The 23,088-nt window shown below is 37.4% G+C and overlaps 1 protein-coding gene across 1 annotated transcript; it reads left to right on the forward strand.

Moving 5' to 3' along the window:
• The first annotated feature begins 781 nt into the window (after positions 1 to 781).
• Positions 782 to 22,939, forward strand: HSD17B3 (hydroxysteroid 17-beta dehydrogenase 3). Its single transcript, XM_066182517.1, is given in 13 exon segments — positions 782 to 935; positions 3,017 to 3,061; positions 9,580 to 9,641; positions 15,373 to 15,418; positions 15,421 to 15,459; positions 15,931 to 15,998; positions 16,768 to 16,801; positions 18,856 to 18,910; positions 20,011 to 20,092; positions 20,855 to 20,894; positions 22,402 to 22,466; positions 22,771 to 22,893; positions 22,895 to 22,939. Coding segments are annotated over 13 exon segments (858 nt in total).
• The last annotated feature ends 149 nt before the right edge of the window (positions 22,940 to 23,088 follow it).

Raw genomic sequence — 23,088 nt, forward strand, 5'->3', positions numbered from 1 at the left:
CTTTGGGTTATTTGTGATTGTTTGTAAATACTTTCATAAATGTAATATTCAAACCTTTTTTATTTATTTGACCGGGTTTACTTATAAGGTAAACCCTGAGGGGAAAATTAAGACAGCTTTAGTGTGAGGAAACTCGGTTGTTGTTAAGCTAAGACAGTAATGATTTTTTATCTTCTTGTTACAGATTCGCTAGTGTTACCTTCCTTGTGATTCAGACATTGTCTTTACTTGTAAAGCATCTGCACAGTTATGCGTTTCTGTCTGAAGGTGTCAGTAATGAAACATGATAAATCTTTTTTTTCTGGTTTCAGTGTGAATTTGTTCTGGAAATGTCTGGGCTATTCAACTCTTCTGTAAGAAGTAGTCTTGATCTCTGTTTGGAGTATTCTTTTTCAAAGGTTTGGTTTAGACCATCTCTGGTCTCTATGAGTAAATGTCTACCATTTACTCATAGAGACCAGACTAGAATGGTAAACAATTACAATAAAATTAGTTTTCTGGGTTTGTGTATTTTCCAGAAAAGGAGTGAAACCTTTCCCCTAAGGCTAACTTTAGAAATCATTGTTTAGTTTGGATTTTCTCAATAATTTACAAATGTGGGTGTAATGTAGTGATGTTATTTGAATGTAAATCCTAGACATTTCCTGGAAAAATGAAATCATGTGACTTGATTAATCCTCTCACTTCTCTGCCAAGGCTCAGAGACTAACAGTGTGCTGGAAAGAGGCATTTTCCATGCAGAGAGTGTCTGATTCATACAAGCTCACTACCTTTGCTTGCCATGGAAATGTTCCAGCATCAGCTACTCAGTCTTGTTGTGGGTCTGATCTGTTTCTGTACTCTGGTAAAATGCATCAGATTTATGAAAGACCTTTTCTCAAATATCTGGAGTTCTTTGCCTTAGGCTTTCTTTTGGTCAGTGGAAGAACAGGCAGGTAAACGAAACTGCTTCACCTTCTGCTTGTAATTGGGTGGTGGATTGTTACATGACCAATCAGAAATTATTTTCATTGCTCTTCTTTGCCCTGTTCCTTCAGAATGAAAAACAGTTTCTGATATTTACGGTTTGCTTTTGTCCTTTTTACTTTCTCCTAAAGTTTTGGGTTTATGAGCCTGAAGGTTTTTTATACTAGGGGAGAATAGAAAACTAGTCAGACTGGTAACAGCTCACACCCTGGTGAATTCTCTCCCTTTTTGCTACTTCTGATGTTTTTTCTCTGCTGCAAATGCTTTTATTTTAATAGCATTGCCCAGATCCTCAGTTTTCTGATATGTGAAGCTGCTAGTTAATGTCTAACATATGTTCTCCAGTTTTCAAAGCAACTTTTCTTGTTCCTGTTGATGTTGCTCCAGAGTGTTCTTTTCCAAATTGCTGACCTATCCTTAATGATAACATTAATGAACTAAATTTACTTTAGTCTAAAATAGTCTTCAAAGGCTGCTAGTTAGCAGTGGGTTGTTTTTTTTTTTTAAGATAGTATGCATTCTTGTAAAATAACACGAAGTTTAACAAGCACTTTTTTCTTCCTATTGATCATTGATTTTTTCTTACGCTTGTTAGACAATCAGTATAAAGCAGGAATGAACAGGTGCTGCCGTTCCTGAGTTCCTTGGCTGTCGATGTTGCTGATGGCAGCTTGTTGTTTAGAAATTACCTGAACAGTAGACTTGTGCTTGTTTCCTTTTTCCCTGCATTAGAGTTGATGGGACTAAATATGTAAAATTATTAAATATATAAAATGCTTCAATTAAATATATAGTTAACTATAAAATATATGTTTAATTATCACATCTCATAGTGGATTAATAAATTTAATCCATTCCTGTATAGAAAACCTGCCTGAATACCAGATACTTTGTGATTTAAGTCAGGCAAGGACCACCCTTCCATGTATGAGATGAGGAACTGCATGTGGAACTTTCTGTGTAAAATCTTTCTTTCCACTTAAGGTTGGAAGACTTGTTTCCTTCACTGGACCTTTATGCTGTGATTTTATAAACAAAGTCTTCTGGCCTCAGTAAAATTCAAAAAGCTCAGATAATTTGTGGTGTCGTGGCACATGAGATTCTGAAAATCATGGCTATTAAAGTTGACATGTGGAAGCTTGTTTCTCAACCGACTCTTTGCTTTTCAGGTCTATTAGGAAACTAAATATCCACCACTTCTTCACTGGGATCTCTTTTCCCTGTGAAATAAGAGTAATTGCTCTTCTGTTGGCAACACTTAACCTTTCTTTCTGTGTCTCTGGCAACACAGAAGTCCTTAATCCACATTTTTTTTAATATTGATCAAATTTTCATTTGCTCTAAAACTTACCAGGTTCACCTTGGAACTGCTTTGGTGCTTTGATACTTTATTTCTTCTGTATTTCTAAGGTGTTAAGGATTTTTCTTTCTGTAGTTCCTCTTTGGTGTTTATATGCACAGTGTTTAAAGTTCAGGGTACTTTACAAATGCCAGCACTTGTTTATTTTCACAGCAAGACTAAATCTAAAAGTAATCTATACTACACTGTACAGTTTACTGAAGGAAGAGCGTTTTATAGATGGTGGCAAATTTGATGTGATCTTTCCTTACAGAAAGAAATCTGGTGTGAGAAACCGTTGCATCAGTTTCAGTTACCAGTTAGTCTTTATCTCCTACCATTCTGTCACCAGCTTATAAATTCAAAGTTTGCAAAACAGAACTTGTGAAAATACATATATGGAAGAAAATTCCACCAGTTCTTCAGCAATTGACTTGTTGCTTGTTAACACCACTAAAAATGAGAGTAGTAACTACCTCCTGTACCACATGGGCTACCTTGGGGAGAGATTTGCTTTGAAGACAGAAAGTACTGAATGAACTAAGAGATGCATAGGTCACAAGAAAAAAACTTTAGAAGATTGATTCTATTCTTCAGTGGAGACATTTAGGTTGTATTGTTCAAGAAATGCAACTGATGAAGATTAAGCAATTCAGAGAGAAGCTAAACCAGAGCTCCAAATGTATTCCCTATCCTTTTTGCTTTCTCCAGTGGTTACAGAAGCTGGAGATGGGATTGGAAAAGCATATTCCTTCAGGTAAAATAGAAAATCTACCCTTCATTTTAAGTTAACAAAATGACAATTGCAATCCCTCCATCAGTGTCTTCAAATTAGTAAAATTATTCTAGAATTCAAAGCTACTGTGACAAATATGGTCCTAATCTTTCCCTCCTGTATAACCAGAATAGAATTAATCAGATTCTGAAAGGAAACCAGTGCCGCATTTCAGAGGAAAGTCATTCAGGCATCAGTTGTCTCATCAAACCAGGGAACTAAAATGAGTGATTCAAAAGAGGGCCTATTGTCTGTCCAGAGCAGGTGGTCTCTAAATTCTCTCTTTTTTTCCCAGTTTCACAGCTGATTTGCAATGGGCTGGTCCAGCATTAACACACAAAATGTAGTTTTCTAGCTCTTAGACTTGCAAACACATTTTGAAAGTTTTTTTCAGAAATAACCAATAAGGGAGAAACTTGTATTAATTAATAGAAACTACAGGTTATGGAAAGTATAAGGAATCCTAATGGTTTAATTCAGAATCAGGAGCTCTAGGAGGCTGCAGGAGGGAGAGGATCTCTGTGCTGTCCCTGTAGCTGCTGCTGTGCAGAGTTACTGCAGCAGTACCTTCCTATATACCCATGGTAGTCAGCACTGAGGGCAGGCTGGGCTTGTATTGTGTTGTACCAGCCTTGCTATTACTGATTGTGACTGAGCCATACATTTTCTTCTTGGTGCCTTCTTTCTAAACTGGCTCCCTTTCTGGAAGCTATACAGCAATGGATCATGATTTGCTGTCTTCAGGGCTGAGGTGGCCAGGTGACAAAGAACATCCTGTAACATGCAAGAGTTTAGATGTGATGCTTTCTGCTCATAGACTATAAAACGTATTTCACAGGAAAAGAAAAAAAACATTGATTTTTGAATTGGTTTACAGGATTTTTGCACTAGTCTTTTCATTATGCATTGTTTAAACTCCTACATTCCTTACGACTTTCATTACTGGGAATTGCAATACAATAACTACTTTTGAAAGAACACTGAATGTAGAAAGCTCAAAGACCATACCAAGTATTAGAATTTAACATTTGGCATAGTTGTGAAAAAAATCCCATGACAGAGAAGGGAAAATGCTGCCTCTTGTCTACTCAGAGTTGCAGTATTAATAAGTAAATGGGAAGGGTCTGATGAATACATAGGTCAGGGGAAATGGGATGGGATCAATACAGGAAGAGCAGGCATCAAAAATGCCTAGATTATTATCATGTCTCTGGGTGAAATCCTTTGTTTATGCAGCTTGCTGAACTAATTTTCTGTGTGAGCACCTGGTGATATTTTATTCATGTGAAGGCTGCAAGAACCTGAATTTCTAGATTGGAGCCTCTGTCATTGTTCTGCTTTGTTTGTGCTGTATGGGTTATGCAAGACTAAATCCCTTTAAATGGCCAGATATAACACGTGAATGGCTGCATTATACCATAAGAAAGAGTGAACCCATTGCTGTCCTGTTTTTAAAACTTGGCTGGAGCTGGATAGGTTTTGTGGAACGTTTGTTCATTATTTTTGGCATTTGTGGGATGACTGAGAGTCATCTTTCTCCATGCTGAGATGTACCATCCTGTCCAGGTGGTCTCTTTGATGAAAGCTGTGCTCAGCTACTGCTCTGTGGGACAGATCCCAAGCCCACGCCACATGAGCTCATAGCTTGGCACATCATCTTACTGGCTGAAGTAGAAGCACACACTTGTGTGTGGCTTGTGGATAAATAAAATCTGATCCTGCTGTTTTAATATTTGTGTGCCTTGAGAGCTTCTGGCTCAGCACTGCTGTCTTGCTGCTCTGATGTCAGGGTACAAAATTCTCTGATGTTCTTCTGGAGTAGGTTCCTCTGGTGTTACGTGCTGATGTGAAGGCAACCCTTGCTTGATGGGCACAGTCTTCTGGAGTATTAGTTTTCATGTCAAATGATGAATTTCTTTCTCATGTTGTGAGCTCAGGTATGGGCTGATAATGAATCACAACTAATTTAAGGACTCCACACTTGGTAGCATATGCTACAGGATTCTAAGGAGAGCAGGTTTTGTGTTTTGGAAGGCTAGTGGAATGTGGTTCCCTGTGTTCAGTTTTACATGGAGATCCCAGTAGGTGGTTCATTGGTTGAAACTCAGCAGACTGAGGCCCAGAGAGAGATTACAATATCTAAAGCTTCTATTCTCTTGTTTCCAAGGTTTATGCCTAGATACAGGACTCTGCAAAATCTTTTAAGCTCAAAAACTGCCTGGGGCTGTATTAAGAACCTGGCAGCCGTGAGGCCTCAGAACACTACTTTGTTGATGCCATGACACAGACCTTTAGTTTCAGAAGCTTGTATTGAGAGGCAAGCACACATAAAACTTGAGCTTATCCTCTTCTGAATGAATATCCAGGCTTCCCTGAAGGCTCTACATGTATTTTGAGTAGCTGAGTTATTTTGAATAACTGGCCTCCTTGAGGATGAAGACCCTGACCTTTTAATTGACTTTAATTGTGATGTCAGAGTACTGGAATTTTGGATCTGGTTTGCTATATGTACTTGAAAGGCCAGGCTTCTGTTACACTTGGTCCATGAGTTCTTGGGCTGAAAGGGTTTAAACTCACCAGACTTACAAGATGAAACAAAAGCAAGTAATCTGTGAGTCTGCTGCTGGTCTGTCACATTTTAAGGATTAGCATTTCAGGTACTGATATAGTCTTGTTTGTTCTGCTTTCATGGTGTTGTAACTCCAGATGTGCATTATTGTCTGTTACTGACATAACACCTCAGACATACCAGGTTTATGGACAAGGCCGTGGCATACTCTGAGATTTATTGTTTGGCCTCTTCATACTTCTCATGTGATATCAGGGCACAAGCAGGATGTGTTTGGCTTGCACAGTTGCCATTCTTGCTACTGTTAACAGTTCATCACCCTCTGTCTAATGAGTCAGGCCAGTGCTCGTGTTCAGTTAGTGTTTCAGCAGACCATTTTGTAATGGGCTTCATTCATTTGAGACTCATTAATATCCTAATTTAACAGCTTCTTGAATCTTAAATCCTTTTTCTTGCCCTGTGAAGTATTACCAGGAGTATAATACCTGTTAAATATGATCTGTTTTCCTGCTCTGGTTGCAAAGTATTCCATTTTCTCCACTTGATCTTGGATTTATTCCTGGAAATACTACAATTTTACCTGCATTGCACAGAGCAAGCAGAAAAATTGCAAGTCCATCCTGCCCTGTCATCCCAGTTCCGGTCTGCTGGACCAAAACCAGAGTTGAAATATTTGAATCATACTTAGAATAAGTGAGTCTTTTATTCACAGGGACCCTATGGTTCTGAATCCCAGTTAAAGAAAGATAAAAGATGAGACACAGATCATTTCAGTACAGCCCTAGAGAAGAGAAAAGGATGTCTTTTCTAGGAAGTAGAAAATTACTGTAGGCAACTACAGATTCCACAAAGCATTAATTGAGGATTTAAACTTAATTACATCTAATGACCCATGTAGAATACAATGAATTTGTCAAGGTAAATGTAGCAGTCGCATGCGTGGTTTAAATTTAAAACCTATCTTGCCTTTCATGAAGCTTTATTGTTTAAAAAATACAGAGGGACTTAATACTCTTTTAATGCTGGTTTAAACCTTTTAATCATGCATTTTTGAGATTCCAGAGTGCTGATTCTGCTTGAATATTCTTTATCATTGCCCTATTTCTAAATGCTTAGTTGTCATGATATGTTATGGCTGGAGCTGGTAATAATGATCTTACATTTAGACAGTCTCAGGAGCATTTTAGTTCTTTGCCACTGGGGGTCAGGATTTCCTAACATATGCAGCTTCCCATTACACAGTCCTGGGAGCCAGTACTTATGCTTTACTGTGAAGGGAAACATCATTCTTTAACATCAAAGGCTCTGTATATTAGGAAAATTCCTTGTGCTAAAGACATCAACACTAAAAGTTACTGTCATTTGAAGTATTAGGCCAAATTTAACCTTTCCGGCAGATGGCCAGGGAATTCTATGCACAATTCTTTTTGTTTGCTTGAGGGTCTGTTTATATCTCATGGTAATTACAGTGTCCTACAAAACCTGTTTCTGGAAAGGATGCACATTTTCTGTGTGGGTGAGGAAGCAAAAGAGGCAAATCAGGTGTATGGCCTTCTTTGCCTTGAGAAATGTGTTATACTTCTGGTTAGTCTAGTGCACAGCAGCAAGAGAGGTTCCTCTCACCTGGTAGGTAACACTTTTGGTAGACTGCCCTAGACATGTGCTTTTGTGTGAAATGCAGTGCAACCTTAACAGTTAGAATCCTTTCATAGTTAGGTTTTAGGAGGGGTTTTCTGTCAAATGAAACACAGAGAAAAAGCTGATATGGTACTGGGAAACCCAGTGAAACAGAACTTCTATATTTTGTGTATTACATGGCTGGTAATTGGTCTTGGGTCTGAAGATGCAAAAATTAAAACAATCCCTATCCAAACACCCCCAAATGACAGAAAGGAGCAAGTGACCCTGGAAACACAGATCATATCTCTGACTGAAAATGCCTTGAGTCAAACTCCTTACAAAGGAAAATCTACCAATATGTAGGCAATTATAGTTCTCTAGCTGAGAGCTTCAAGTGAAGTACTTAAAGCAGACTTTTGAAACCTCAAAACACCCAAGTCTGTGCAAGTGTCTTTGGAGCCCTGATCAATTATGTTAGAGGATCTCCACAACAAAATATTTTGAGAAAGGCTGAAAATGCAAATGGTTGTGGCTGATGCTTTTAGCAGGGCATCATACCCTTGTACTCTTGATTGAGAAATTTTTTGAACAAAGGTCCTCATTTCTTTAAATTCTCTGCATTTTTTCATGACAGCTCAACAGGCCAAACTGTTTCCTCAAATATTTTTAAGAAGTGTTGCAGAGAGTCACCTATAGAAATGAATGGAACTTCAGTGGGTGGCCTTTGGCAGTTATTTCTTCTTCTAAGCAAATCTGAAGGTTCTTTCAGATGACATGAGCTTTACGTTATGTGGTGGCTAATTTAGCTCTCTTTCTCCTTTCTCTCACAGGCATTTTTCTAGTTTTAGTTTTATCTTTCTTTGTACACTCAGCTCAGCTGACACCTGTTAATAACTTCATTTCAAAAATGGCAAAAAACATGGGGCCATGTTTCTTTCCCTGACTTTGCCTAAAAATCTGATGGGAATGAGAGGCCTCAGAAAACCAGGAGAAAACTGTTCTCTATTTGTTCTACCCTTATTCTGCACATGGTGATGCCAAACTGACCATAAAGGGATCGTTAAGTTAAATAGTGTTTGCAGCCCTAGAATTTCAGCTATTGCCAGCATTTTTGTGGATGTACAATTTGTCACACTATTTTGAATATTTATGTGTATAACTCACCTTTTTTCTTTGATTTCTTTATATCTTTTTCTTTTAAATTTGCATCTAATTAAAAAAATAAGAAAAAAAACGCCAGTTCAAATTTATCCATCTAACCTGCATCAGATTTAATTGATATTAAATACAAATTAATAAAATCCAAACCTTTTCTAGCTGTTGGGCCTTCAATTCAATAGCCTTAATGTACTTCCTCAGGAAAAAAAGTATGATGATAGAAGGTGAAGCTGTAAAATGACTGGAAAGCCAGCAACATGACTATGCGCCCAAACCCAAATAAAAATGTGTTTCTGAGAAAATTCATGTGGTTTTCACGCCCTGAAGACTTTCATTCATTTGAAATTGGCTCCAATTCTTTTTTTTTTGTTTCATATTATTGGGATTTGATTGTTGTCCAGTATATTTTTCTTTTAAGGGTCTGAGATTATACAGTGAAGGAAATATTTTGGAAGTCTCTAGAATATTGATGATTTTTTGGCCTGCTATTAACATCTCTTAGGCAAGTGTAGTAGTTTGAAGGCAAAACAAATGAGAGGCTCCAAGTCAGAGATACAATTTAATAGGAAAAAAAAAAGAAAGAAAGTAAAATAAAATAGATGCAATAATACAAAAGACCACTGACAGAGTCAGAATACAACCTGAGCGTAGTGATGGAAGCAGTCCAGATGAGGTGGTCTTCCTGAAGCAGTGATCCTGTAGAAAGGTCTGGTAGCTCGGGTCCTCTGGGAATCCAGTGGGTAAGCGCCCCTCTGGTGTTCAGAGTCTCAGCTTATATCCAGGCTGGAATGCTTGGTTTCTCCCTCTGGGCAGAGCATCTCACAATGGGATGGTGAGTCATGTGATAAGGCCTGATGGGCCCATTAACAGGAGATAGTCCAGGAGGGGGTTATCTGTGAGCTGTGTAGCAAAGGTGCTGATGGGCCCATTAACAGAAGATAAACCAGAGTGGAGGAGGCAGGGAGCACTGCCTCACCTGGTTTCAACAGTTCATGAAGATGGTGATAGAATATACTTCAACCCAGGACAGCAAGCAACAGGTGAATGAAAACAATTATAAAAATTCATTATTGCTGTTTTTGCAAAACTGTTAAAAATTGAAAGATTCTTGTCACCTTATTATTTCCTAACAATTTTATATTCCTCTCTTGTACTTGGCAAGAAGTGGATTAACTATAGTGATGATAAGGAGAACTTTTGCAAAACTGAATTTGGTGTTTGTCTCAAACTTATGCTCCCATTTAGCAGGCTGGCTTTACAGGGATCTGCAAGTCTTTTCCCTTGGTATCTAGCACAGCAGGGTGCTGGATATTGCTACATCTGTACCTCCAAGTATTGCTCCCATACTAAAAACTTTTTTAGATTACTGTGTCCCTTGACACCTTCTAGACACGGATCACTCTAAAAATATATGCTTTCTTTCGAAGAGTGTAATGGGCTAAAAAAAAGTGAATGTATGCTCTTTACTGTCTTTATCTCCCCCTAAAAATCTGTAAATACAGATAAATAAGTTACCTTTAAAGTAGTTCTCAGAATAGAGCACAGGAGGACTAAAAATGAAATCAAAGTACAAGGTTTGTTTTTTGGTTGGTTTTCTGGTTGGTTTTTTAAGGCTTTCAAATTACATTTGGCTCTTGATGAAACAGTTAAATAGAGTACCTTTAAAATCAATGTTCCCTTTCTTTTCTTCAAAGGAAATTAGCCATTAATCCTGGTGAATGTCTTGTATAAATACTTTTGGATTGACAGTTAGAATTTATTTAGGAGTCAAATGAGTCTTTATCCTCCATTAACTTTACAGATTGCTAGAATAAAAATCATTCTTTCCACTGTCTTTTTTCTATACATGGCTTCTATCCAGCCATTTTGATTCCTTGATTTACCTGTTTTAAAGTATGTGTCGCCCCAAAACTGTTTCTATACAAGTTGGAAAGACTTGCCTTTAAGAAAGCTTACCTGCTGAGTCCAACAGAGTATCAGGTCCAGGATACTCACCTAAGAGACCAGCACATGTATCAGGGATGTGGCAGACTTGGGTGAAAATGTCTGCAAATTTTCAACCTGCAACTACCAAAATCAAGAAATGGACCCAGAAATTTTCTATCCAACATAACTGTCTTTTTTTTTTGTTTGTTTGATTTTTTTTTGTTTTGTTTTGTTTTTGTTGTTTTTTTTTGGTTTGTTTTTTTTTTTTTGTTTTTTTTTGTAGGGCTGGATAGACTACCAGTTTCTCTTGGAGAGCAAGGGGTATCTGGCAAGGAAAGTTGTAAATTTCTCCTCACTACGACTAAGCCACCCACTGGACATCTTCCTAACTGAGACCATACTGCACTGCACTGTGTAGCAGCATGTAATGAAGGACTTGCCCGTCCTGTAAAAACTCCCACATCTTCCTCAAATGCCCGTGGGTTTTCACTTGTTCACTGACAGCTTCAAGCTTCACTGACAGCAGTAGTGTTATCCAAGTAACTCAAGGTGCGGGGAGGTGTCTGGGGTAACCCCAGAAGGCTACACAGATGAGGTTTAGACACTGTTCCCCACCTGGTTGTGGGCATAACCTTTCCTACAGCTTGCTGAAATTAGTAGCAAATCCCAGTGAGGTCTTTCAATTGTTTTCAGCAGGTTTTGGTTGAAGTCCAGAGTGAGTCATCTGTTATTTATTGTGTCAGGTTGGAAATGAGTATCTTAACAAGTAGATGGCACAAACAAAAGGAAAGAAAGAAAAATGCAGCAATGAAAAGCATAGAGTATCTGATATGGAGGCACTGAAATCAGCAGGGAGTTCTGGACACATTCCTCTTGTTTCTTTTTTATAATATCTACACTATACTTTTTTTGCAGTCCATTGACATTATTGAAAAGACTTGCATTGTTTTCAGACTGATTGTATAATTTGCTGAATTATAATGCCACATCCGTTTGGATACTGACTGCTATAAATTAAAAGAATCTAAAATGTGGATAGTAATAGACATCTCAAAGTTTGGCTTTCCAAGTTCTGGGGGCCACAGGTGTGCCTGAGAACAGGACTCAGAGCTGGAGCCAGCAGAAATCAACAGTAAAAAAAACATTTCTCTAAAAACACACTGGAATTGAAAACCAGATTTCCATTCATTCAGACTGGAAAGCTGTTTTAAAATGAGATAAAAAACACCAAAGCAGTTGTTACAAAGGGCAGGCAGAATCACTACCCCAGGTATAGTTCTCACTTAACACATTTAGTACTGTGGTTGTGAAACATTGATCAAACCACAATACCAGAGCATTAGAAATGATGGAATGCTACTAACTGCAGTCCTGTTTAATTTCTTCTACTTATATTTCCCAAGCTGTACAGGCAGAGCTAGGTCCTGTTTGCAGAATAATACCTTAGAATCTTTTTATAAGTTCAGGATCTGTGCCATCTTGTTGTTAAAGATAAACAAACAAACAAACAAACAAGCCATTTCTGCAAGGTTTAAAATTCCTCACCACAAGTGTGGTTGGGGTGTGTAGGGTTTGGTAGGCATTTTTATTTTTTATTTGTTTTGATTGGCTGTCTAGGGATTGGTTTGTGGGGGGTTTTTGTTTGTTTGTTTGTTTGTCTTGTGGGGTTTTTGTGGTTTTATTGCTAGAAACAATTTTTTTTTTTAATGGAAAATAAGGTATGTGATCCTTAGATACAATAAAAATACAGCTGTAGCACTTTAGCAGAGCACACAGTTAATGAATTTGGATTTGGTGATGCAGGAATCTATACAGAAATTATGTCTGCTAATATAGAATAAAGTAGTGAATAAAAAAAGGAACCCACCCAGCCCAGGACAAAATATGCCATGCTTCTACAAAGACCTATGAAGATGCTGATTCATTCAGCTGTCCTCCCTGCTATAGTTTCCAGTCTGCTCTGCTGTATCCTCTGCCTCTTGTCCTGCCTGTTCTAAGAAATAAGCAGGTAATAATAGTGAGTTCATGACTAGCATAAAACAACTCATTTCATGCATCCGTTCTGCATTTTAAAAGGCTGTTAAAAATGTCTGTTGTGTCTTGCTGATCCCTTAAGGTAAACTCCTCAATTTGCTCTCCTGTCTGCAAATTTCCACTGAATATGAACACCATCTTAGACTTTGTGCTTCTCTCTTCATATTCAAATATTGCTGTAGTACTTTAAGAAGGCCTTTCTATGAAGATCAGTTCTTGTGCCACTTGGGCATTCATTTTGCTACCTTGATTTTCAGAACATCTTCATAATTCTCTAAACCATTTAAGTAGTAGGGGAGTGATTCTGGAATGCTCTATATCCTAAACAACTTCATGTTTCATTCTGATTTATTATCTTTTTGGTAAATTTCAAAAAGCAGCACATTATTCTGACAAGCAGATTCCCAAGTGGTCTGAGGTCAGAAGGAGTTAAATGTGTAAGTCTTAGCGATACATCTTATAGCACTTTGAATTAACCAACATGGTTCTTCTTTTAGTTTTCCTGAAATTAGTTTTTACTCCATTATTAAAAAAACAAAACAAAACCAAAAAGCAAACAAACAAAAAAAACCCCACAAACCAAACACAAAAAGAAACAAAACCCAAAACAACAACAACAAAGAACCCACAAAACACCAATGACATGTCCTGGTGTTTGAAAAGCTAGGCTTCTTGCTTCTAGGACACTTAAGACTTTTAAACAGAGATGTAATAGCTTGTATCTTCAAAGACTATCATAAATCTTTGTCACAGAGAGGGAGAGACACAAGAAACATTGGAAATTGGGTTGGGTTTTTTTTTGCTCTCTCCTTTGCAGAATTGTTATAATTTTCTGAAGAGCTATCCCTGGATAATTCATTTGTCAGCCTGAGAGTTTTATTGTTTTTTAATATATTGGTTTATGCTTAAAAGAGACAGAGGAAAGCCATTTGGAGTACTTGTTTGTTGGCTGACAGTGCTGGTTGCAGCCACACAGTGCTGTACAGACACAGAGTTGCAGAAAAAGTCCAAATGGCTTGTTTGATCCTCATTTTTATGTTACTCTGGTTTTGGCTGCCCTTCTGATTGCCCACAAGAAAGATGGTCACAACATCACTACACTTTTTAAGACCATCTCATTTTGTTTATAGAGCTCTTCAATCAGAAGATCACTGTAGGCGTCTGCTCCAGCTGTTGCTCTGTTCTTTCCTGCTCACTGCATTTACACTCACAATGTCCTTTTATTTATAGTTCCACCATTCACCCAGTCTGGGATCATGATGGGGTCATTTGCCACTAGAGTTGCTTTAATAGGTTGAAGGTTCAAAGGATGTTTTGTCCCTTTCATACACAGAACTGCAACTTAGAAGAGGGCAAGAAGAAGGGCAGTCCTTCCTCCTTTCTTCTGTCAGGGAGACAGATGTCCTCTAAAACGGCACACAAGATGCAAACCCGAATTTCAGATCTTCAGTCAGTGTGCTAGCTGTTTCCTCAAACTGCATTACTTGAGTAGCCTAAGGTGGTCAAGACTCACAGTTTGCAAAGAGCTTTGAAGAACAAAGGGGAACAAGTGGAAGGGAGCAACTTTATCTCTTCCTCCGACAGAGGTTCCAGTTTGTTGCATATTGGCTTGCTGGACCCAAAGCAATCTTTGTGCATCCTTGCTCTCCTGCAGGAGCTGGCACAAGGCCCCTTCTTACTGAATGAGCACCAATGGATGAGACAAAATTTCTGGGTAATAATTCATTCAGTCTGATTCCTATTCAAAACAACAATCTCTGCTTTCTGTATGATAAAATCAGAATAAAACCAGCAAGAGATATTTTCCCAAAAGCCATATTCACTTTTTGCCATGTAAGTGCACCTGAATTCCTGCCACTTGAAGAGAGGCTGCAATCTGATATTCTATTGACATTTCCAAGCTTTGCCCGTCATTTTTTCAGCAAATTTCATCTGGATTTCAGGTTGCCCATAAAACTTGAAAGCAGGTTTAGTAGCAAAAAATTTACAATGTGAACATCTAGTTAGAGGAGACCTTACTGGGCCCTTTAAAGGAGAGCCTTGCCTTTAAAAATGAGTAAATAAGAGTTTCTACTTCTTTTTCTCATAAAACTACATTGAAAATATGAAAAGCAATAAATCAATGGCTGAGAAAAATGGCAATGTACAGCTGGGCTTCCCTTCTGCATAGAAATGACATTAGAAAAATCACACACATTTCCATTTCCATTGACCTTGTAAAACTTAATCTGTAGCCTCTCTAAAACACTGTTTAGTGGTGCAAAATCTTAAGAAAGGCTCAGACTATGAGAGTGCAAATGTCAAAACAGGCAAGGAATTCTTAAAAAATAATGTAGAAAATGGTGCATCCCATCCAAACTTGTTTACCCCTCCTTTAGTGTAAAAAGATAAGTTCCAGTTGTTTAAATGCATATCTTATCCATCAGAATTCTTGTAAACTGTTCTGCAAAGCTGTGCTTGTGTAGAGGATCTGACATCCACATTCTTTTGCCTAACTTGTGCTGACAGTGCTCATTGATAAATATTATGATAACAATGGGAAGAAGTCCTGTGTGGTTTATTTCTGAATTTTTACTGAAGGACTTACTACTGAAGAACTTATTACCGGCTTATTACTGAAGGACTAAATGTTGTTTAGATCTTGTAAGAAAAATTCCATTGATTTCAGGGCATAAATTAATTCTATATTTGCCAGGCCTTTTTCCTTAAAACAACTGGGCAGAGTGAGACTGTTATGCTTGTGCTCTATTATTTCTTAGAGTAAGAAGGTTGAAACAATTGCTTGCTGTATGCTGGACATTACTAAGCAAGACATCTGGTTGTTTCATTCCTTATTACAGTTAAGGAATAAGGAATGAATTATTCCTTAGCTGTAATAAGCTAAGGAATAATCTTCCTCTTTCTCAGTAAATGCAGGTTTTCTTGGCTGGTTGGTCTTTGGTTTTGGATTTTTCTTTAGTTACAGAGCTGGCCACAGATTAAAAGGTGAAGGTTATGCAAGGTGATTTCACTAAAAATTCAGTGTAGGACAACACCCAAAAGATCTGAAAAACTTGGATATTTGTATTCTGGGTCAGTCATTAAGGTCTGTTAATTGATGAGTATTTTATGGCTGTAGTGTATTAAACAGACCATTGTTTAAATGATGTGTTGTAACAAGTTGCTAGCCAATGCTTAAAACCAAGTATACATAATGAGTCAGTGGTTCATTATCTGGTATGACTCAGTAAACAACTGTGAAAAGATGGGGTTTTGGAAGGTTTTTGTGTTTTTAAAGAAGGTCACCTTTTTTAATAGTGAAAGAAATGAAACAACAGCAACAACACACAAACAACTTTAGCAACAGTCTGCCATTCTGTTGCCCAGAGTCAGCACTCATCAGTATCAGTGACTTCAGTGAGAAAAAGTCTTGATGCTAAATGGTGTTTCTCTTCACATGCAGCTCACAATCTTCTGGGTCTTGAGGAGAAGCAACTTGTTTAACTAGATGAACTATGCACTTTGTCTAGATTTGATTCTTAACATTGTATTTTCCCTGACTAGTTAGCAACATTGAAATGCTTCATAATCCTCTTCCATGCCGTTTCATTAACAGGCCACACATAGAAGAGGTAGGATTATTCTGTGGATTTCATCTTCTAATGTAACAAAGAGGAATTTTAATTCATTGAACAAGGCACAGATTTTCCCCCACTACAATCAAGTACTAACTGTTCAGTTGGCTTGGAAACACTGGGCCTGAAGAAGCATATTTTGATTTAGTTTTAATGCCTGGAAGAGCTTGAAAGAGAAAGAGAATGGTAGATTTCAGCTAAACTGCAGGAAGCATCCAATGATAGAGGGGAGAATTCAGCTGACCTGGTTCTAGCACGGATTAGTAGACCCCCCCTGTCTCCCTGCTGTCTTGTAGTGCAATGGAGTCCATTCACAGCCACAGCTGAAAATATTGGATTCTTGTTAGCATTACTAAAACTTACTTTCTTTGAAGCACATTGCTTAAGTATGTGAAAATAAACAAACAAACGAAAGAAAGAAAGAAAGAAAGAAAGAAAGAAAGAAAGAAAGAAAGAAAGAAAGAAAAAGAAAGAAAGAAGAAACCTCATTTAAACAGTGTTTACTTTGTGGGGGAATTAATTTACAGAGGTTGAACAGGGTAACAGGATTAAGGATGTGATCAAGTTCTCCATTGCCTAATTGTTATTTACCCCTATATCACTTGCAATGAAAAAGACAGAATTTTTAACTGTATATCTTGCTAGCACTTCTCAGGATTAATTCAGTTTTTATGTTATCATCTCTTCAAAGTCAGGAATCTCAGGCAGGCTGCTTCCCTCAAACTCTGACTTGAGGATGAATTTGCTGTTTTGTTGCTTCCTGCAGGACCTTGTCAATTGCAATATTATTTCTGTTCCAGGTAGGTGTGTGACACATTCCCATCTCTTCTGGTGTTGTAATGCATTACACTGGAAAAAAAATCAGTCCCACGTTAGAGTGACCAACTAGCTTTACTATGTATTATCATTTAATTCATGAGCAGACAGTGATTTTTAGCAGGAATGTCAGTGCTAATTTAAGGAACCCACCTGCTTCTATTGCTTGTGAAATATTTTGATCAGAGCTGACTGAAAATTTTTTAACACAATTTCTCACTTGAAACACATGCTTCCACTACAGCTGAAACAGCTACAACAGTTTGCAAATCATTTTTGTTTTGGTATGCAGGGAGATTTGCTTCAGAACTGAAGTTTTCAAGACAGGTAAATCTGCAGTTTGAATTTTAGCACTGTACTTGTGGTTTTTATTACAGTTCTCTTTTGCCAAATGTTTTTGTATCGATGCAGGACAGAAACTCCAGTAACTGTCTCCTAATTCTGTGTTGTTACTCCTTGGTGCTAATTTTGGTTGCCTACTTCCCTTCCAAGAACATTTAGTATTTCATGCTTTTCAACTCTGATTAAGATTGTTCTGCTGTTTGCAAGCAGCATGTTAACATGAACATGAGAAGAAGATCTCAACCTTGGCGTTCATGGCTTTTATGTGTTTATAAAACTGACATGAAAATTAACAGCAGATGTTTGTCTTTCTCTGGCTTTCAAAATTTATATCCAAATTTGTACTCCTGCTTAATGACTTAAGATAATAAATCACAAAATCCCAATCAATGGAAGCAAATTCTGTAAGTAATTTTGTGATATTTCTGGTCCTAGGATTTATTCTATTTATATGTCCAAAAACCAGAAATATCTGCAATATCTGAATGCTATATACATGTATATATGCCACTTTGTACCATCTCAATCTGGATACAAAAGGTTTTTCTTGTCATTTCCCACTTTACATATAACTCAGAATCAATCTCTTCTGTTTTCGCAGTGCCTGGGCATTGCATTCCCCATTGCTGCAACCACATCCTCTTCAGTCTTTCATGAATATTCACTTTCCTCTGAATTACAAAGAACAGAGTAGTCTCCTAACCAGCATTCCCCATGGTTAGGTCCAAATAACCTTTAAATCTTTTTGGTTTTTCCTTTCCCCTGTCTGTCTGGATTCCTGCAAAGATCCCGCTTACCATTTCTTGCAGTGTAATGTCTGATGCCCAGGTATCCTGTCTCCCACAGATGTCAGTGGGATTTTCAGCATTACAAAGAAGGACTTTTTCAAATGTTTTACACATTATTGGGAATTTCGTCCTCACCCAAGCCGATGTGACTGACCTGTGTTGTCAGGCTTTGTGAACCCCACAATGCTCCTACTATCCTCTTAAGCACAATGACACTACTGAAAAAAAAAAATCAGGAAATAGCAAGTATTAAATTAAATTGTGTCATTAATTTTCACTACTGCCCTTTACAAGTTAGGTCACACTGCCGTCCTGACACAATTCATAGTGCAAGTATGACTTCTTGGTATTTAGGCCTACTATCAGTGACACCCTTCAAAAGCACAACAGAAAGCCGATTTCTTACCTGAAAAAATGCATTTAATTGCACTTTAAAAGTCAGATGTATGATTAAGTCTATTGTTAAAATAAGAATGAAAAATAATAAACTAATTAGCACCAAAAAAGATCCTAAAGCTCTTTCTGGAAGCAGAAAAAAAAAGTTATGTTTTCCTGATTTTCTGCAATTTCTGATCCCACTACTGGCAGAAGTGAAAATGCAAAAAGAACGTGGAGTTGTCTTTTCCCTTGCAGTTATGATTCCATGTTGAAGAATGATGAAATTCAAAACCTGGTGGAAAGCTTTGTATAAACATAAGACTCTCACAGCTTAGAAGGCTAGCTTTTGCAATTTTTTGACAATTCAGATGATTTTCAGGCCATGATAATTTCTAAAATATTTTCCAAAATGTTGAATGTGCCATATTTTAGCTATCTGAGCTGTAGATACATATATATATATGTATATATGGCTTGATCAACTGAAAAAACTTGTTATTAAAATAAAATTGGTTCAATAATGCTATCAGGAAGATGTTTTGTCTTATTGATGAAAAAAATAATTTTGAAACGGGTGCAACCAAGGTAGTTTTTCTGTAACTCTGAATTGCTTTTAACTTCTACCTCCAATGTCTTTAGTGGTAGTTAGACTGTTTCATTATTAACTTCTGGACTTCAAAATCTATCAATCAGTAGGATATCTTCTACTGCTGTTGTACTATATAAGTATATGTACAGGAATTCCTAAAATTGTCAAGTAATTGTAGAACAGAGCAGAAAAAAAAAAATTTTATATATATATATATATATATATATCCCCAGTTAAAAATGTGTGGTAGAAATAGAATAGGATGTGATGGGCCTGATCAGGTAAGAAGCAGCATTTGAATATATTTTCTGTTCTTCTAAGAGTGGGAGTTGGGCTTGGAACAATGCTTTTCAAGCTCTAGAAATACCCATATTACTGATCAGAGATATTAATTCATCTCTGCAATTAAGGATCTCTGTTCTCCTTTTAATACTATGTGTACCTTAGAAATGGGGTCCTTAAAATAGAAGTTAAGCTCTTTGGAGAGATTTTCTGGTAAACATTGTTAAATACTGCATTTTTGAGGCAGTACATGGTTTTAGTTTTGGAAAAAAAAAAAAAAACAAAAACCAAAAACAACCAACCAACCAACAACAACAAAAAACAAACAAACAAACAAAAAACCCACCTCTTACTGTTTTAATTTTCATTTTGTTCTGTTTTTTTCCTCATTGTTACTAAATGTGTTGGGTTTTAGTGATGTGTACATGGAGTTGTGAATGGGGAAGCTAAAACAGCAGCATGGAGCAGGATAAAGAATTTGCTGGCTAAAGAGCAAAGGGGATCTGCCAATTACTTAGGAGAATAAAAACTTTCCTCTGATGACAGACTTTTTCCTCTGTTAGATGTACAATTGCATGTGCAATGTTCCCGTGGTTCTTATTGCAGTAGGGATTTGAATTTCACTTATGACATTATTCCTGGCTGGTTTAGACCAAACCAAACTGTAAAAAGGGGCTCTTTTGAAAGTGTAATTGACAGTATAACAGGAGAGCTATGCCTTCTAGGGAAAAAAAAATTGTTTTCTGCTCATGCAGCCTTTTACTATAATCCTGTAAAATATAAACAGAATGTAACTGTTTAAATTAAATTTCAGTCAGAAAGGTCCAATTCTGAATCTGTCCTCTGGTTAGAGTACTTTTCCTTGTCCATTATATACAATGTACTCAGGTACTAAGGTAAATTTTCCACATTCCTTTATGAAGAAATGTCCATTAAGTGTTTATCAAAGCATTGTATCAGTATAACAAATGATCAGTATATAAATAGTGTTGCTCCACTGAAATAATGAAGCAATGTAAATTAGCACTACCTGAGAACTAAGAACCAGTGAAACTATGTAAATGAAATCCAGCTCAGGGTGTGTCTGATCCCTGGAATATTTTTGCCTTCGATTAAATAGTAGCAAAGCAGTGCTCACAATCTGTCTTCATTCTGGGAAGTGGTGAATTTTGCTAGGGCCACTTATCTAGTTTACTTAAAACTCTAGATGCACAACAGTGCTAGTCTTTCCTTATGGAACCATGAATAAAATTTCCAGTAGGTGAGTGGTGAGTTGCTTAACTTCACAGATTTCACCTTAAATTTTTGCTCTGAATTTGAATCCATGAGCTTATAAAAGTTGAGGAATTAATGATTTTGCATAAAACTCCAGAAGCAACTTGATCAGCTCAGGTTTCCTTCAAATGAAAAATTCAAATGATATTATCTTGAATGTAGCTAAAGTTTGGATTGGGAAAAAAAAAAAAAAGCTATTCTCGGTAAGTAAGTGTATTTTTCTATTTGCTTTTTCTCTTTTAATATAAATCCCTTATTGTTCAAAATTTGAACTTCATTAAAACCAGTTTTAGATCCTTAAAAATGTTGACTTAATATTATTTCCAAGTGATATGGTCCATTGGTAGTATTATGTTGTCTTCTTGTCTTTTTTTCCTTGTCAGATATCTTTTAAGTGCGGCATTGCGTGTCCTCCCACGCTTGGCTAGCCCTGACACACCCCCACAGGATCTATAGAAAAGGGGGATCTTGGCTGTCGACCTGCCCTGCCACGTTGCGAAGGTGAAGGAAGAAAGACGGGACATTCAGAGGCTTAGCTGAAACTCAGGTTTATTGGTAGGAAGAAGGGAACCCTGACCCTCAAATCAGTGCCACACAGATACCCTGAATCGCAGCAGGAAGAGAGTTTTATACAGTGGGTGGAAACTCAGGGTGGGTACTCATGCAACCAATGGAGTGTAACGGGGGAGCGTCTACTGACACAACAAGCATCGACATTAACCAATGATCAGAAGGAAGGAGGGGAAAGCTTCCAATCCAGCCAGTCACCAGAGAGCTCCCTTCGATGCTTCTGGACCTGGGGGCAGGCCCTATGTGACTGGCAGGGTGGGAGGGTTTCCCGACAAATGATGGACAGGTAACCAAGGCGGGAAAGGTAAACCAGTCAGGAGTTGTATCTGGGGTAGGCTGAGGGAGACCCTTACAACTTGTAACAAAAGGGACATAAAAATAGAACAATTCTGAACCGGGGTACAAACAACAACTGTCTTACATTAGAACTCATTATAAAATCACACCACCACATTTAACTTCAGTCTTTCTTTCATTTTGGCTTGGTTTCTGCTTTGGTTACTTTGTTTGTAACAATTATTTTTAATCCCCAGGAGGGAAATTATTTTACTTGTCAGCATAATATCATAACAGTGTTGGTGTTACAATTTTAAGACAGTCAAATGATGGGCTTGAAAAACAGACTTTTTTTTTTCCTTACTAGCACTTTTATGTTTTTAATTACAGAGAAGAAATTCATCATTATCAATTTTCTGGCTATTTCTGAAAGATATAACTCCTAAAATATCTCTTGAAAGAAACTCAACATTTGCATAAAGTTAGTGTATGCATACTCTTCAAGGTGTGGAGAAAAACTTAGAAAGATAAATCTAAAAAATTGAAGCTAAACCTTTCCATCAAATTCAGAAATAATTGACTTTGAAACACTTACATGTAGGTTATGCTACTAGGTAGACACTGAAGGCACAGGTTTTGTTTGCTCTGCTTTTTATTGCAAAAGAAACAAAAGTGCAAGTGTCTGACTGGCATGGTAGGTGTCATCTAGAGTGGAGAGCCACATGAAACAATAGCTAGAATAAGTGGGACTTGGGGGTGTATATCTCTACTTTTTCATAAAAGCGTCAAAGCTTCCAGCACAGCCTGCAGTAATACTGTTGCATGCCTAGCTCAGCACTGCACCAGGTTCCATCTTTTCTGGTGCAGAGAAAGAGTCAGCCTGGCCCATGTGCACCAGCAGAAACTGTATCTTGAAAACTTCATTTCTGTTTTCCACCACTGCATTGGGCCTTACATTGTACAATGTTAGGCCATTTGTTTTAAGGACATGTTCACACTTATTTCTGAGCACAGGGAAAGCACTTCGTTTCCTATGCTAATGGTTTGTTTCATTTGGTTTGGTTATATTCTAGGCTTTTATAAGCACTTCTACAACCACTACAAGCAGAGTATAAGGCAAAGGTAATTATACAGATGTTGCTGTATCTTGCCAAATTAACCTTCATTTTAGCAAATTCTTCAAGAGTATTTGAGATGTCTAAACCTGTATTGTGTAGCTGTCCCTAGTGAACTGCTGAGTGACTGCCAAGGTTCTGTCTCCCCTCTTTATCCCGCTTTTTTCCTTATTTCACCATAATACTATCACTTATTCCACACAGTGCCCTAATCCATTGCAAGTATCTGTCAAAATATGTCAGGTGCTGTGGGAACTCTGCAGAGTGCCCTGTGTAAGTATTATATGGCATTATACTGTTGTTGTTACTGTTATATATACATATATATATTTATGTAGTGATTTTTTTATGGTGTTTCTGCTCCAATGACATAGTACCAGACCTCTGGTGTTATTACAAAGACAGCAGAAAAGTTTTTTAGTGAATCACTGGAGTACGTCACCTTTGGAGATGAGATTTTTGGGATGTTTCGCCCATAAAATTCTGATTGAATTTGGTTGTGTGTAAATGACTCCCAAATACTTCAGCCAAGTCTGTCTGGGCTCAGGCTGTTCTTTTTACTGTTTCCATAGACCTTGGATATCAAATGAGAAAGAGACAATGAGTTGTTAAAACTAATATTCCACCAGTAAGATACGGAGAGGAATATACAAGTA

This window comes from Chamaea fasciata, unplaced genomic scaffold (genome assembly GCF_029207755.1).
Source record: "Chamaea fasciata isolate MVZ Bird 193981 ecotype frontalis unplaced genomic scaffold, bChaFas1.0.hap1 SCAF_4, whole genome shotgun sequence".
Classification (NCBI taxonomy): Eukaryota; Metazoa; Chordata; class Aves; order Passeriformes; family Sylviidae; genus Chamaea; species Chamaea fasciata.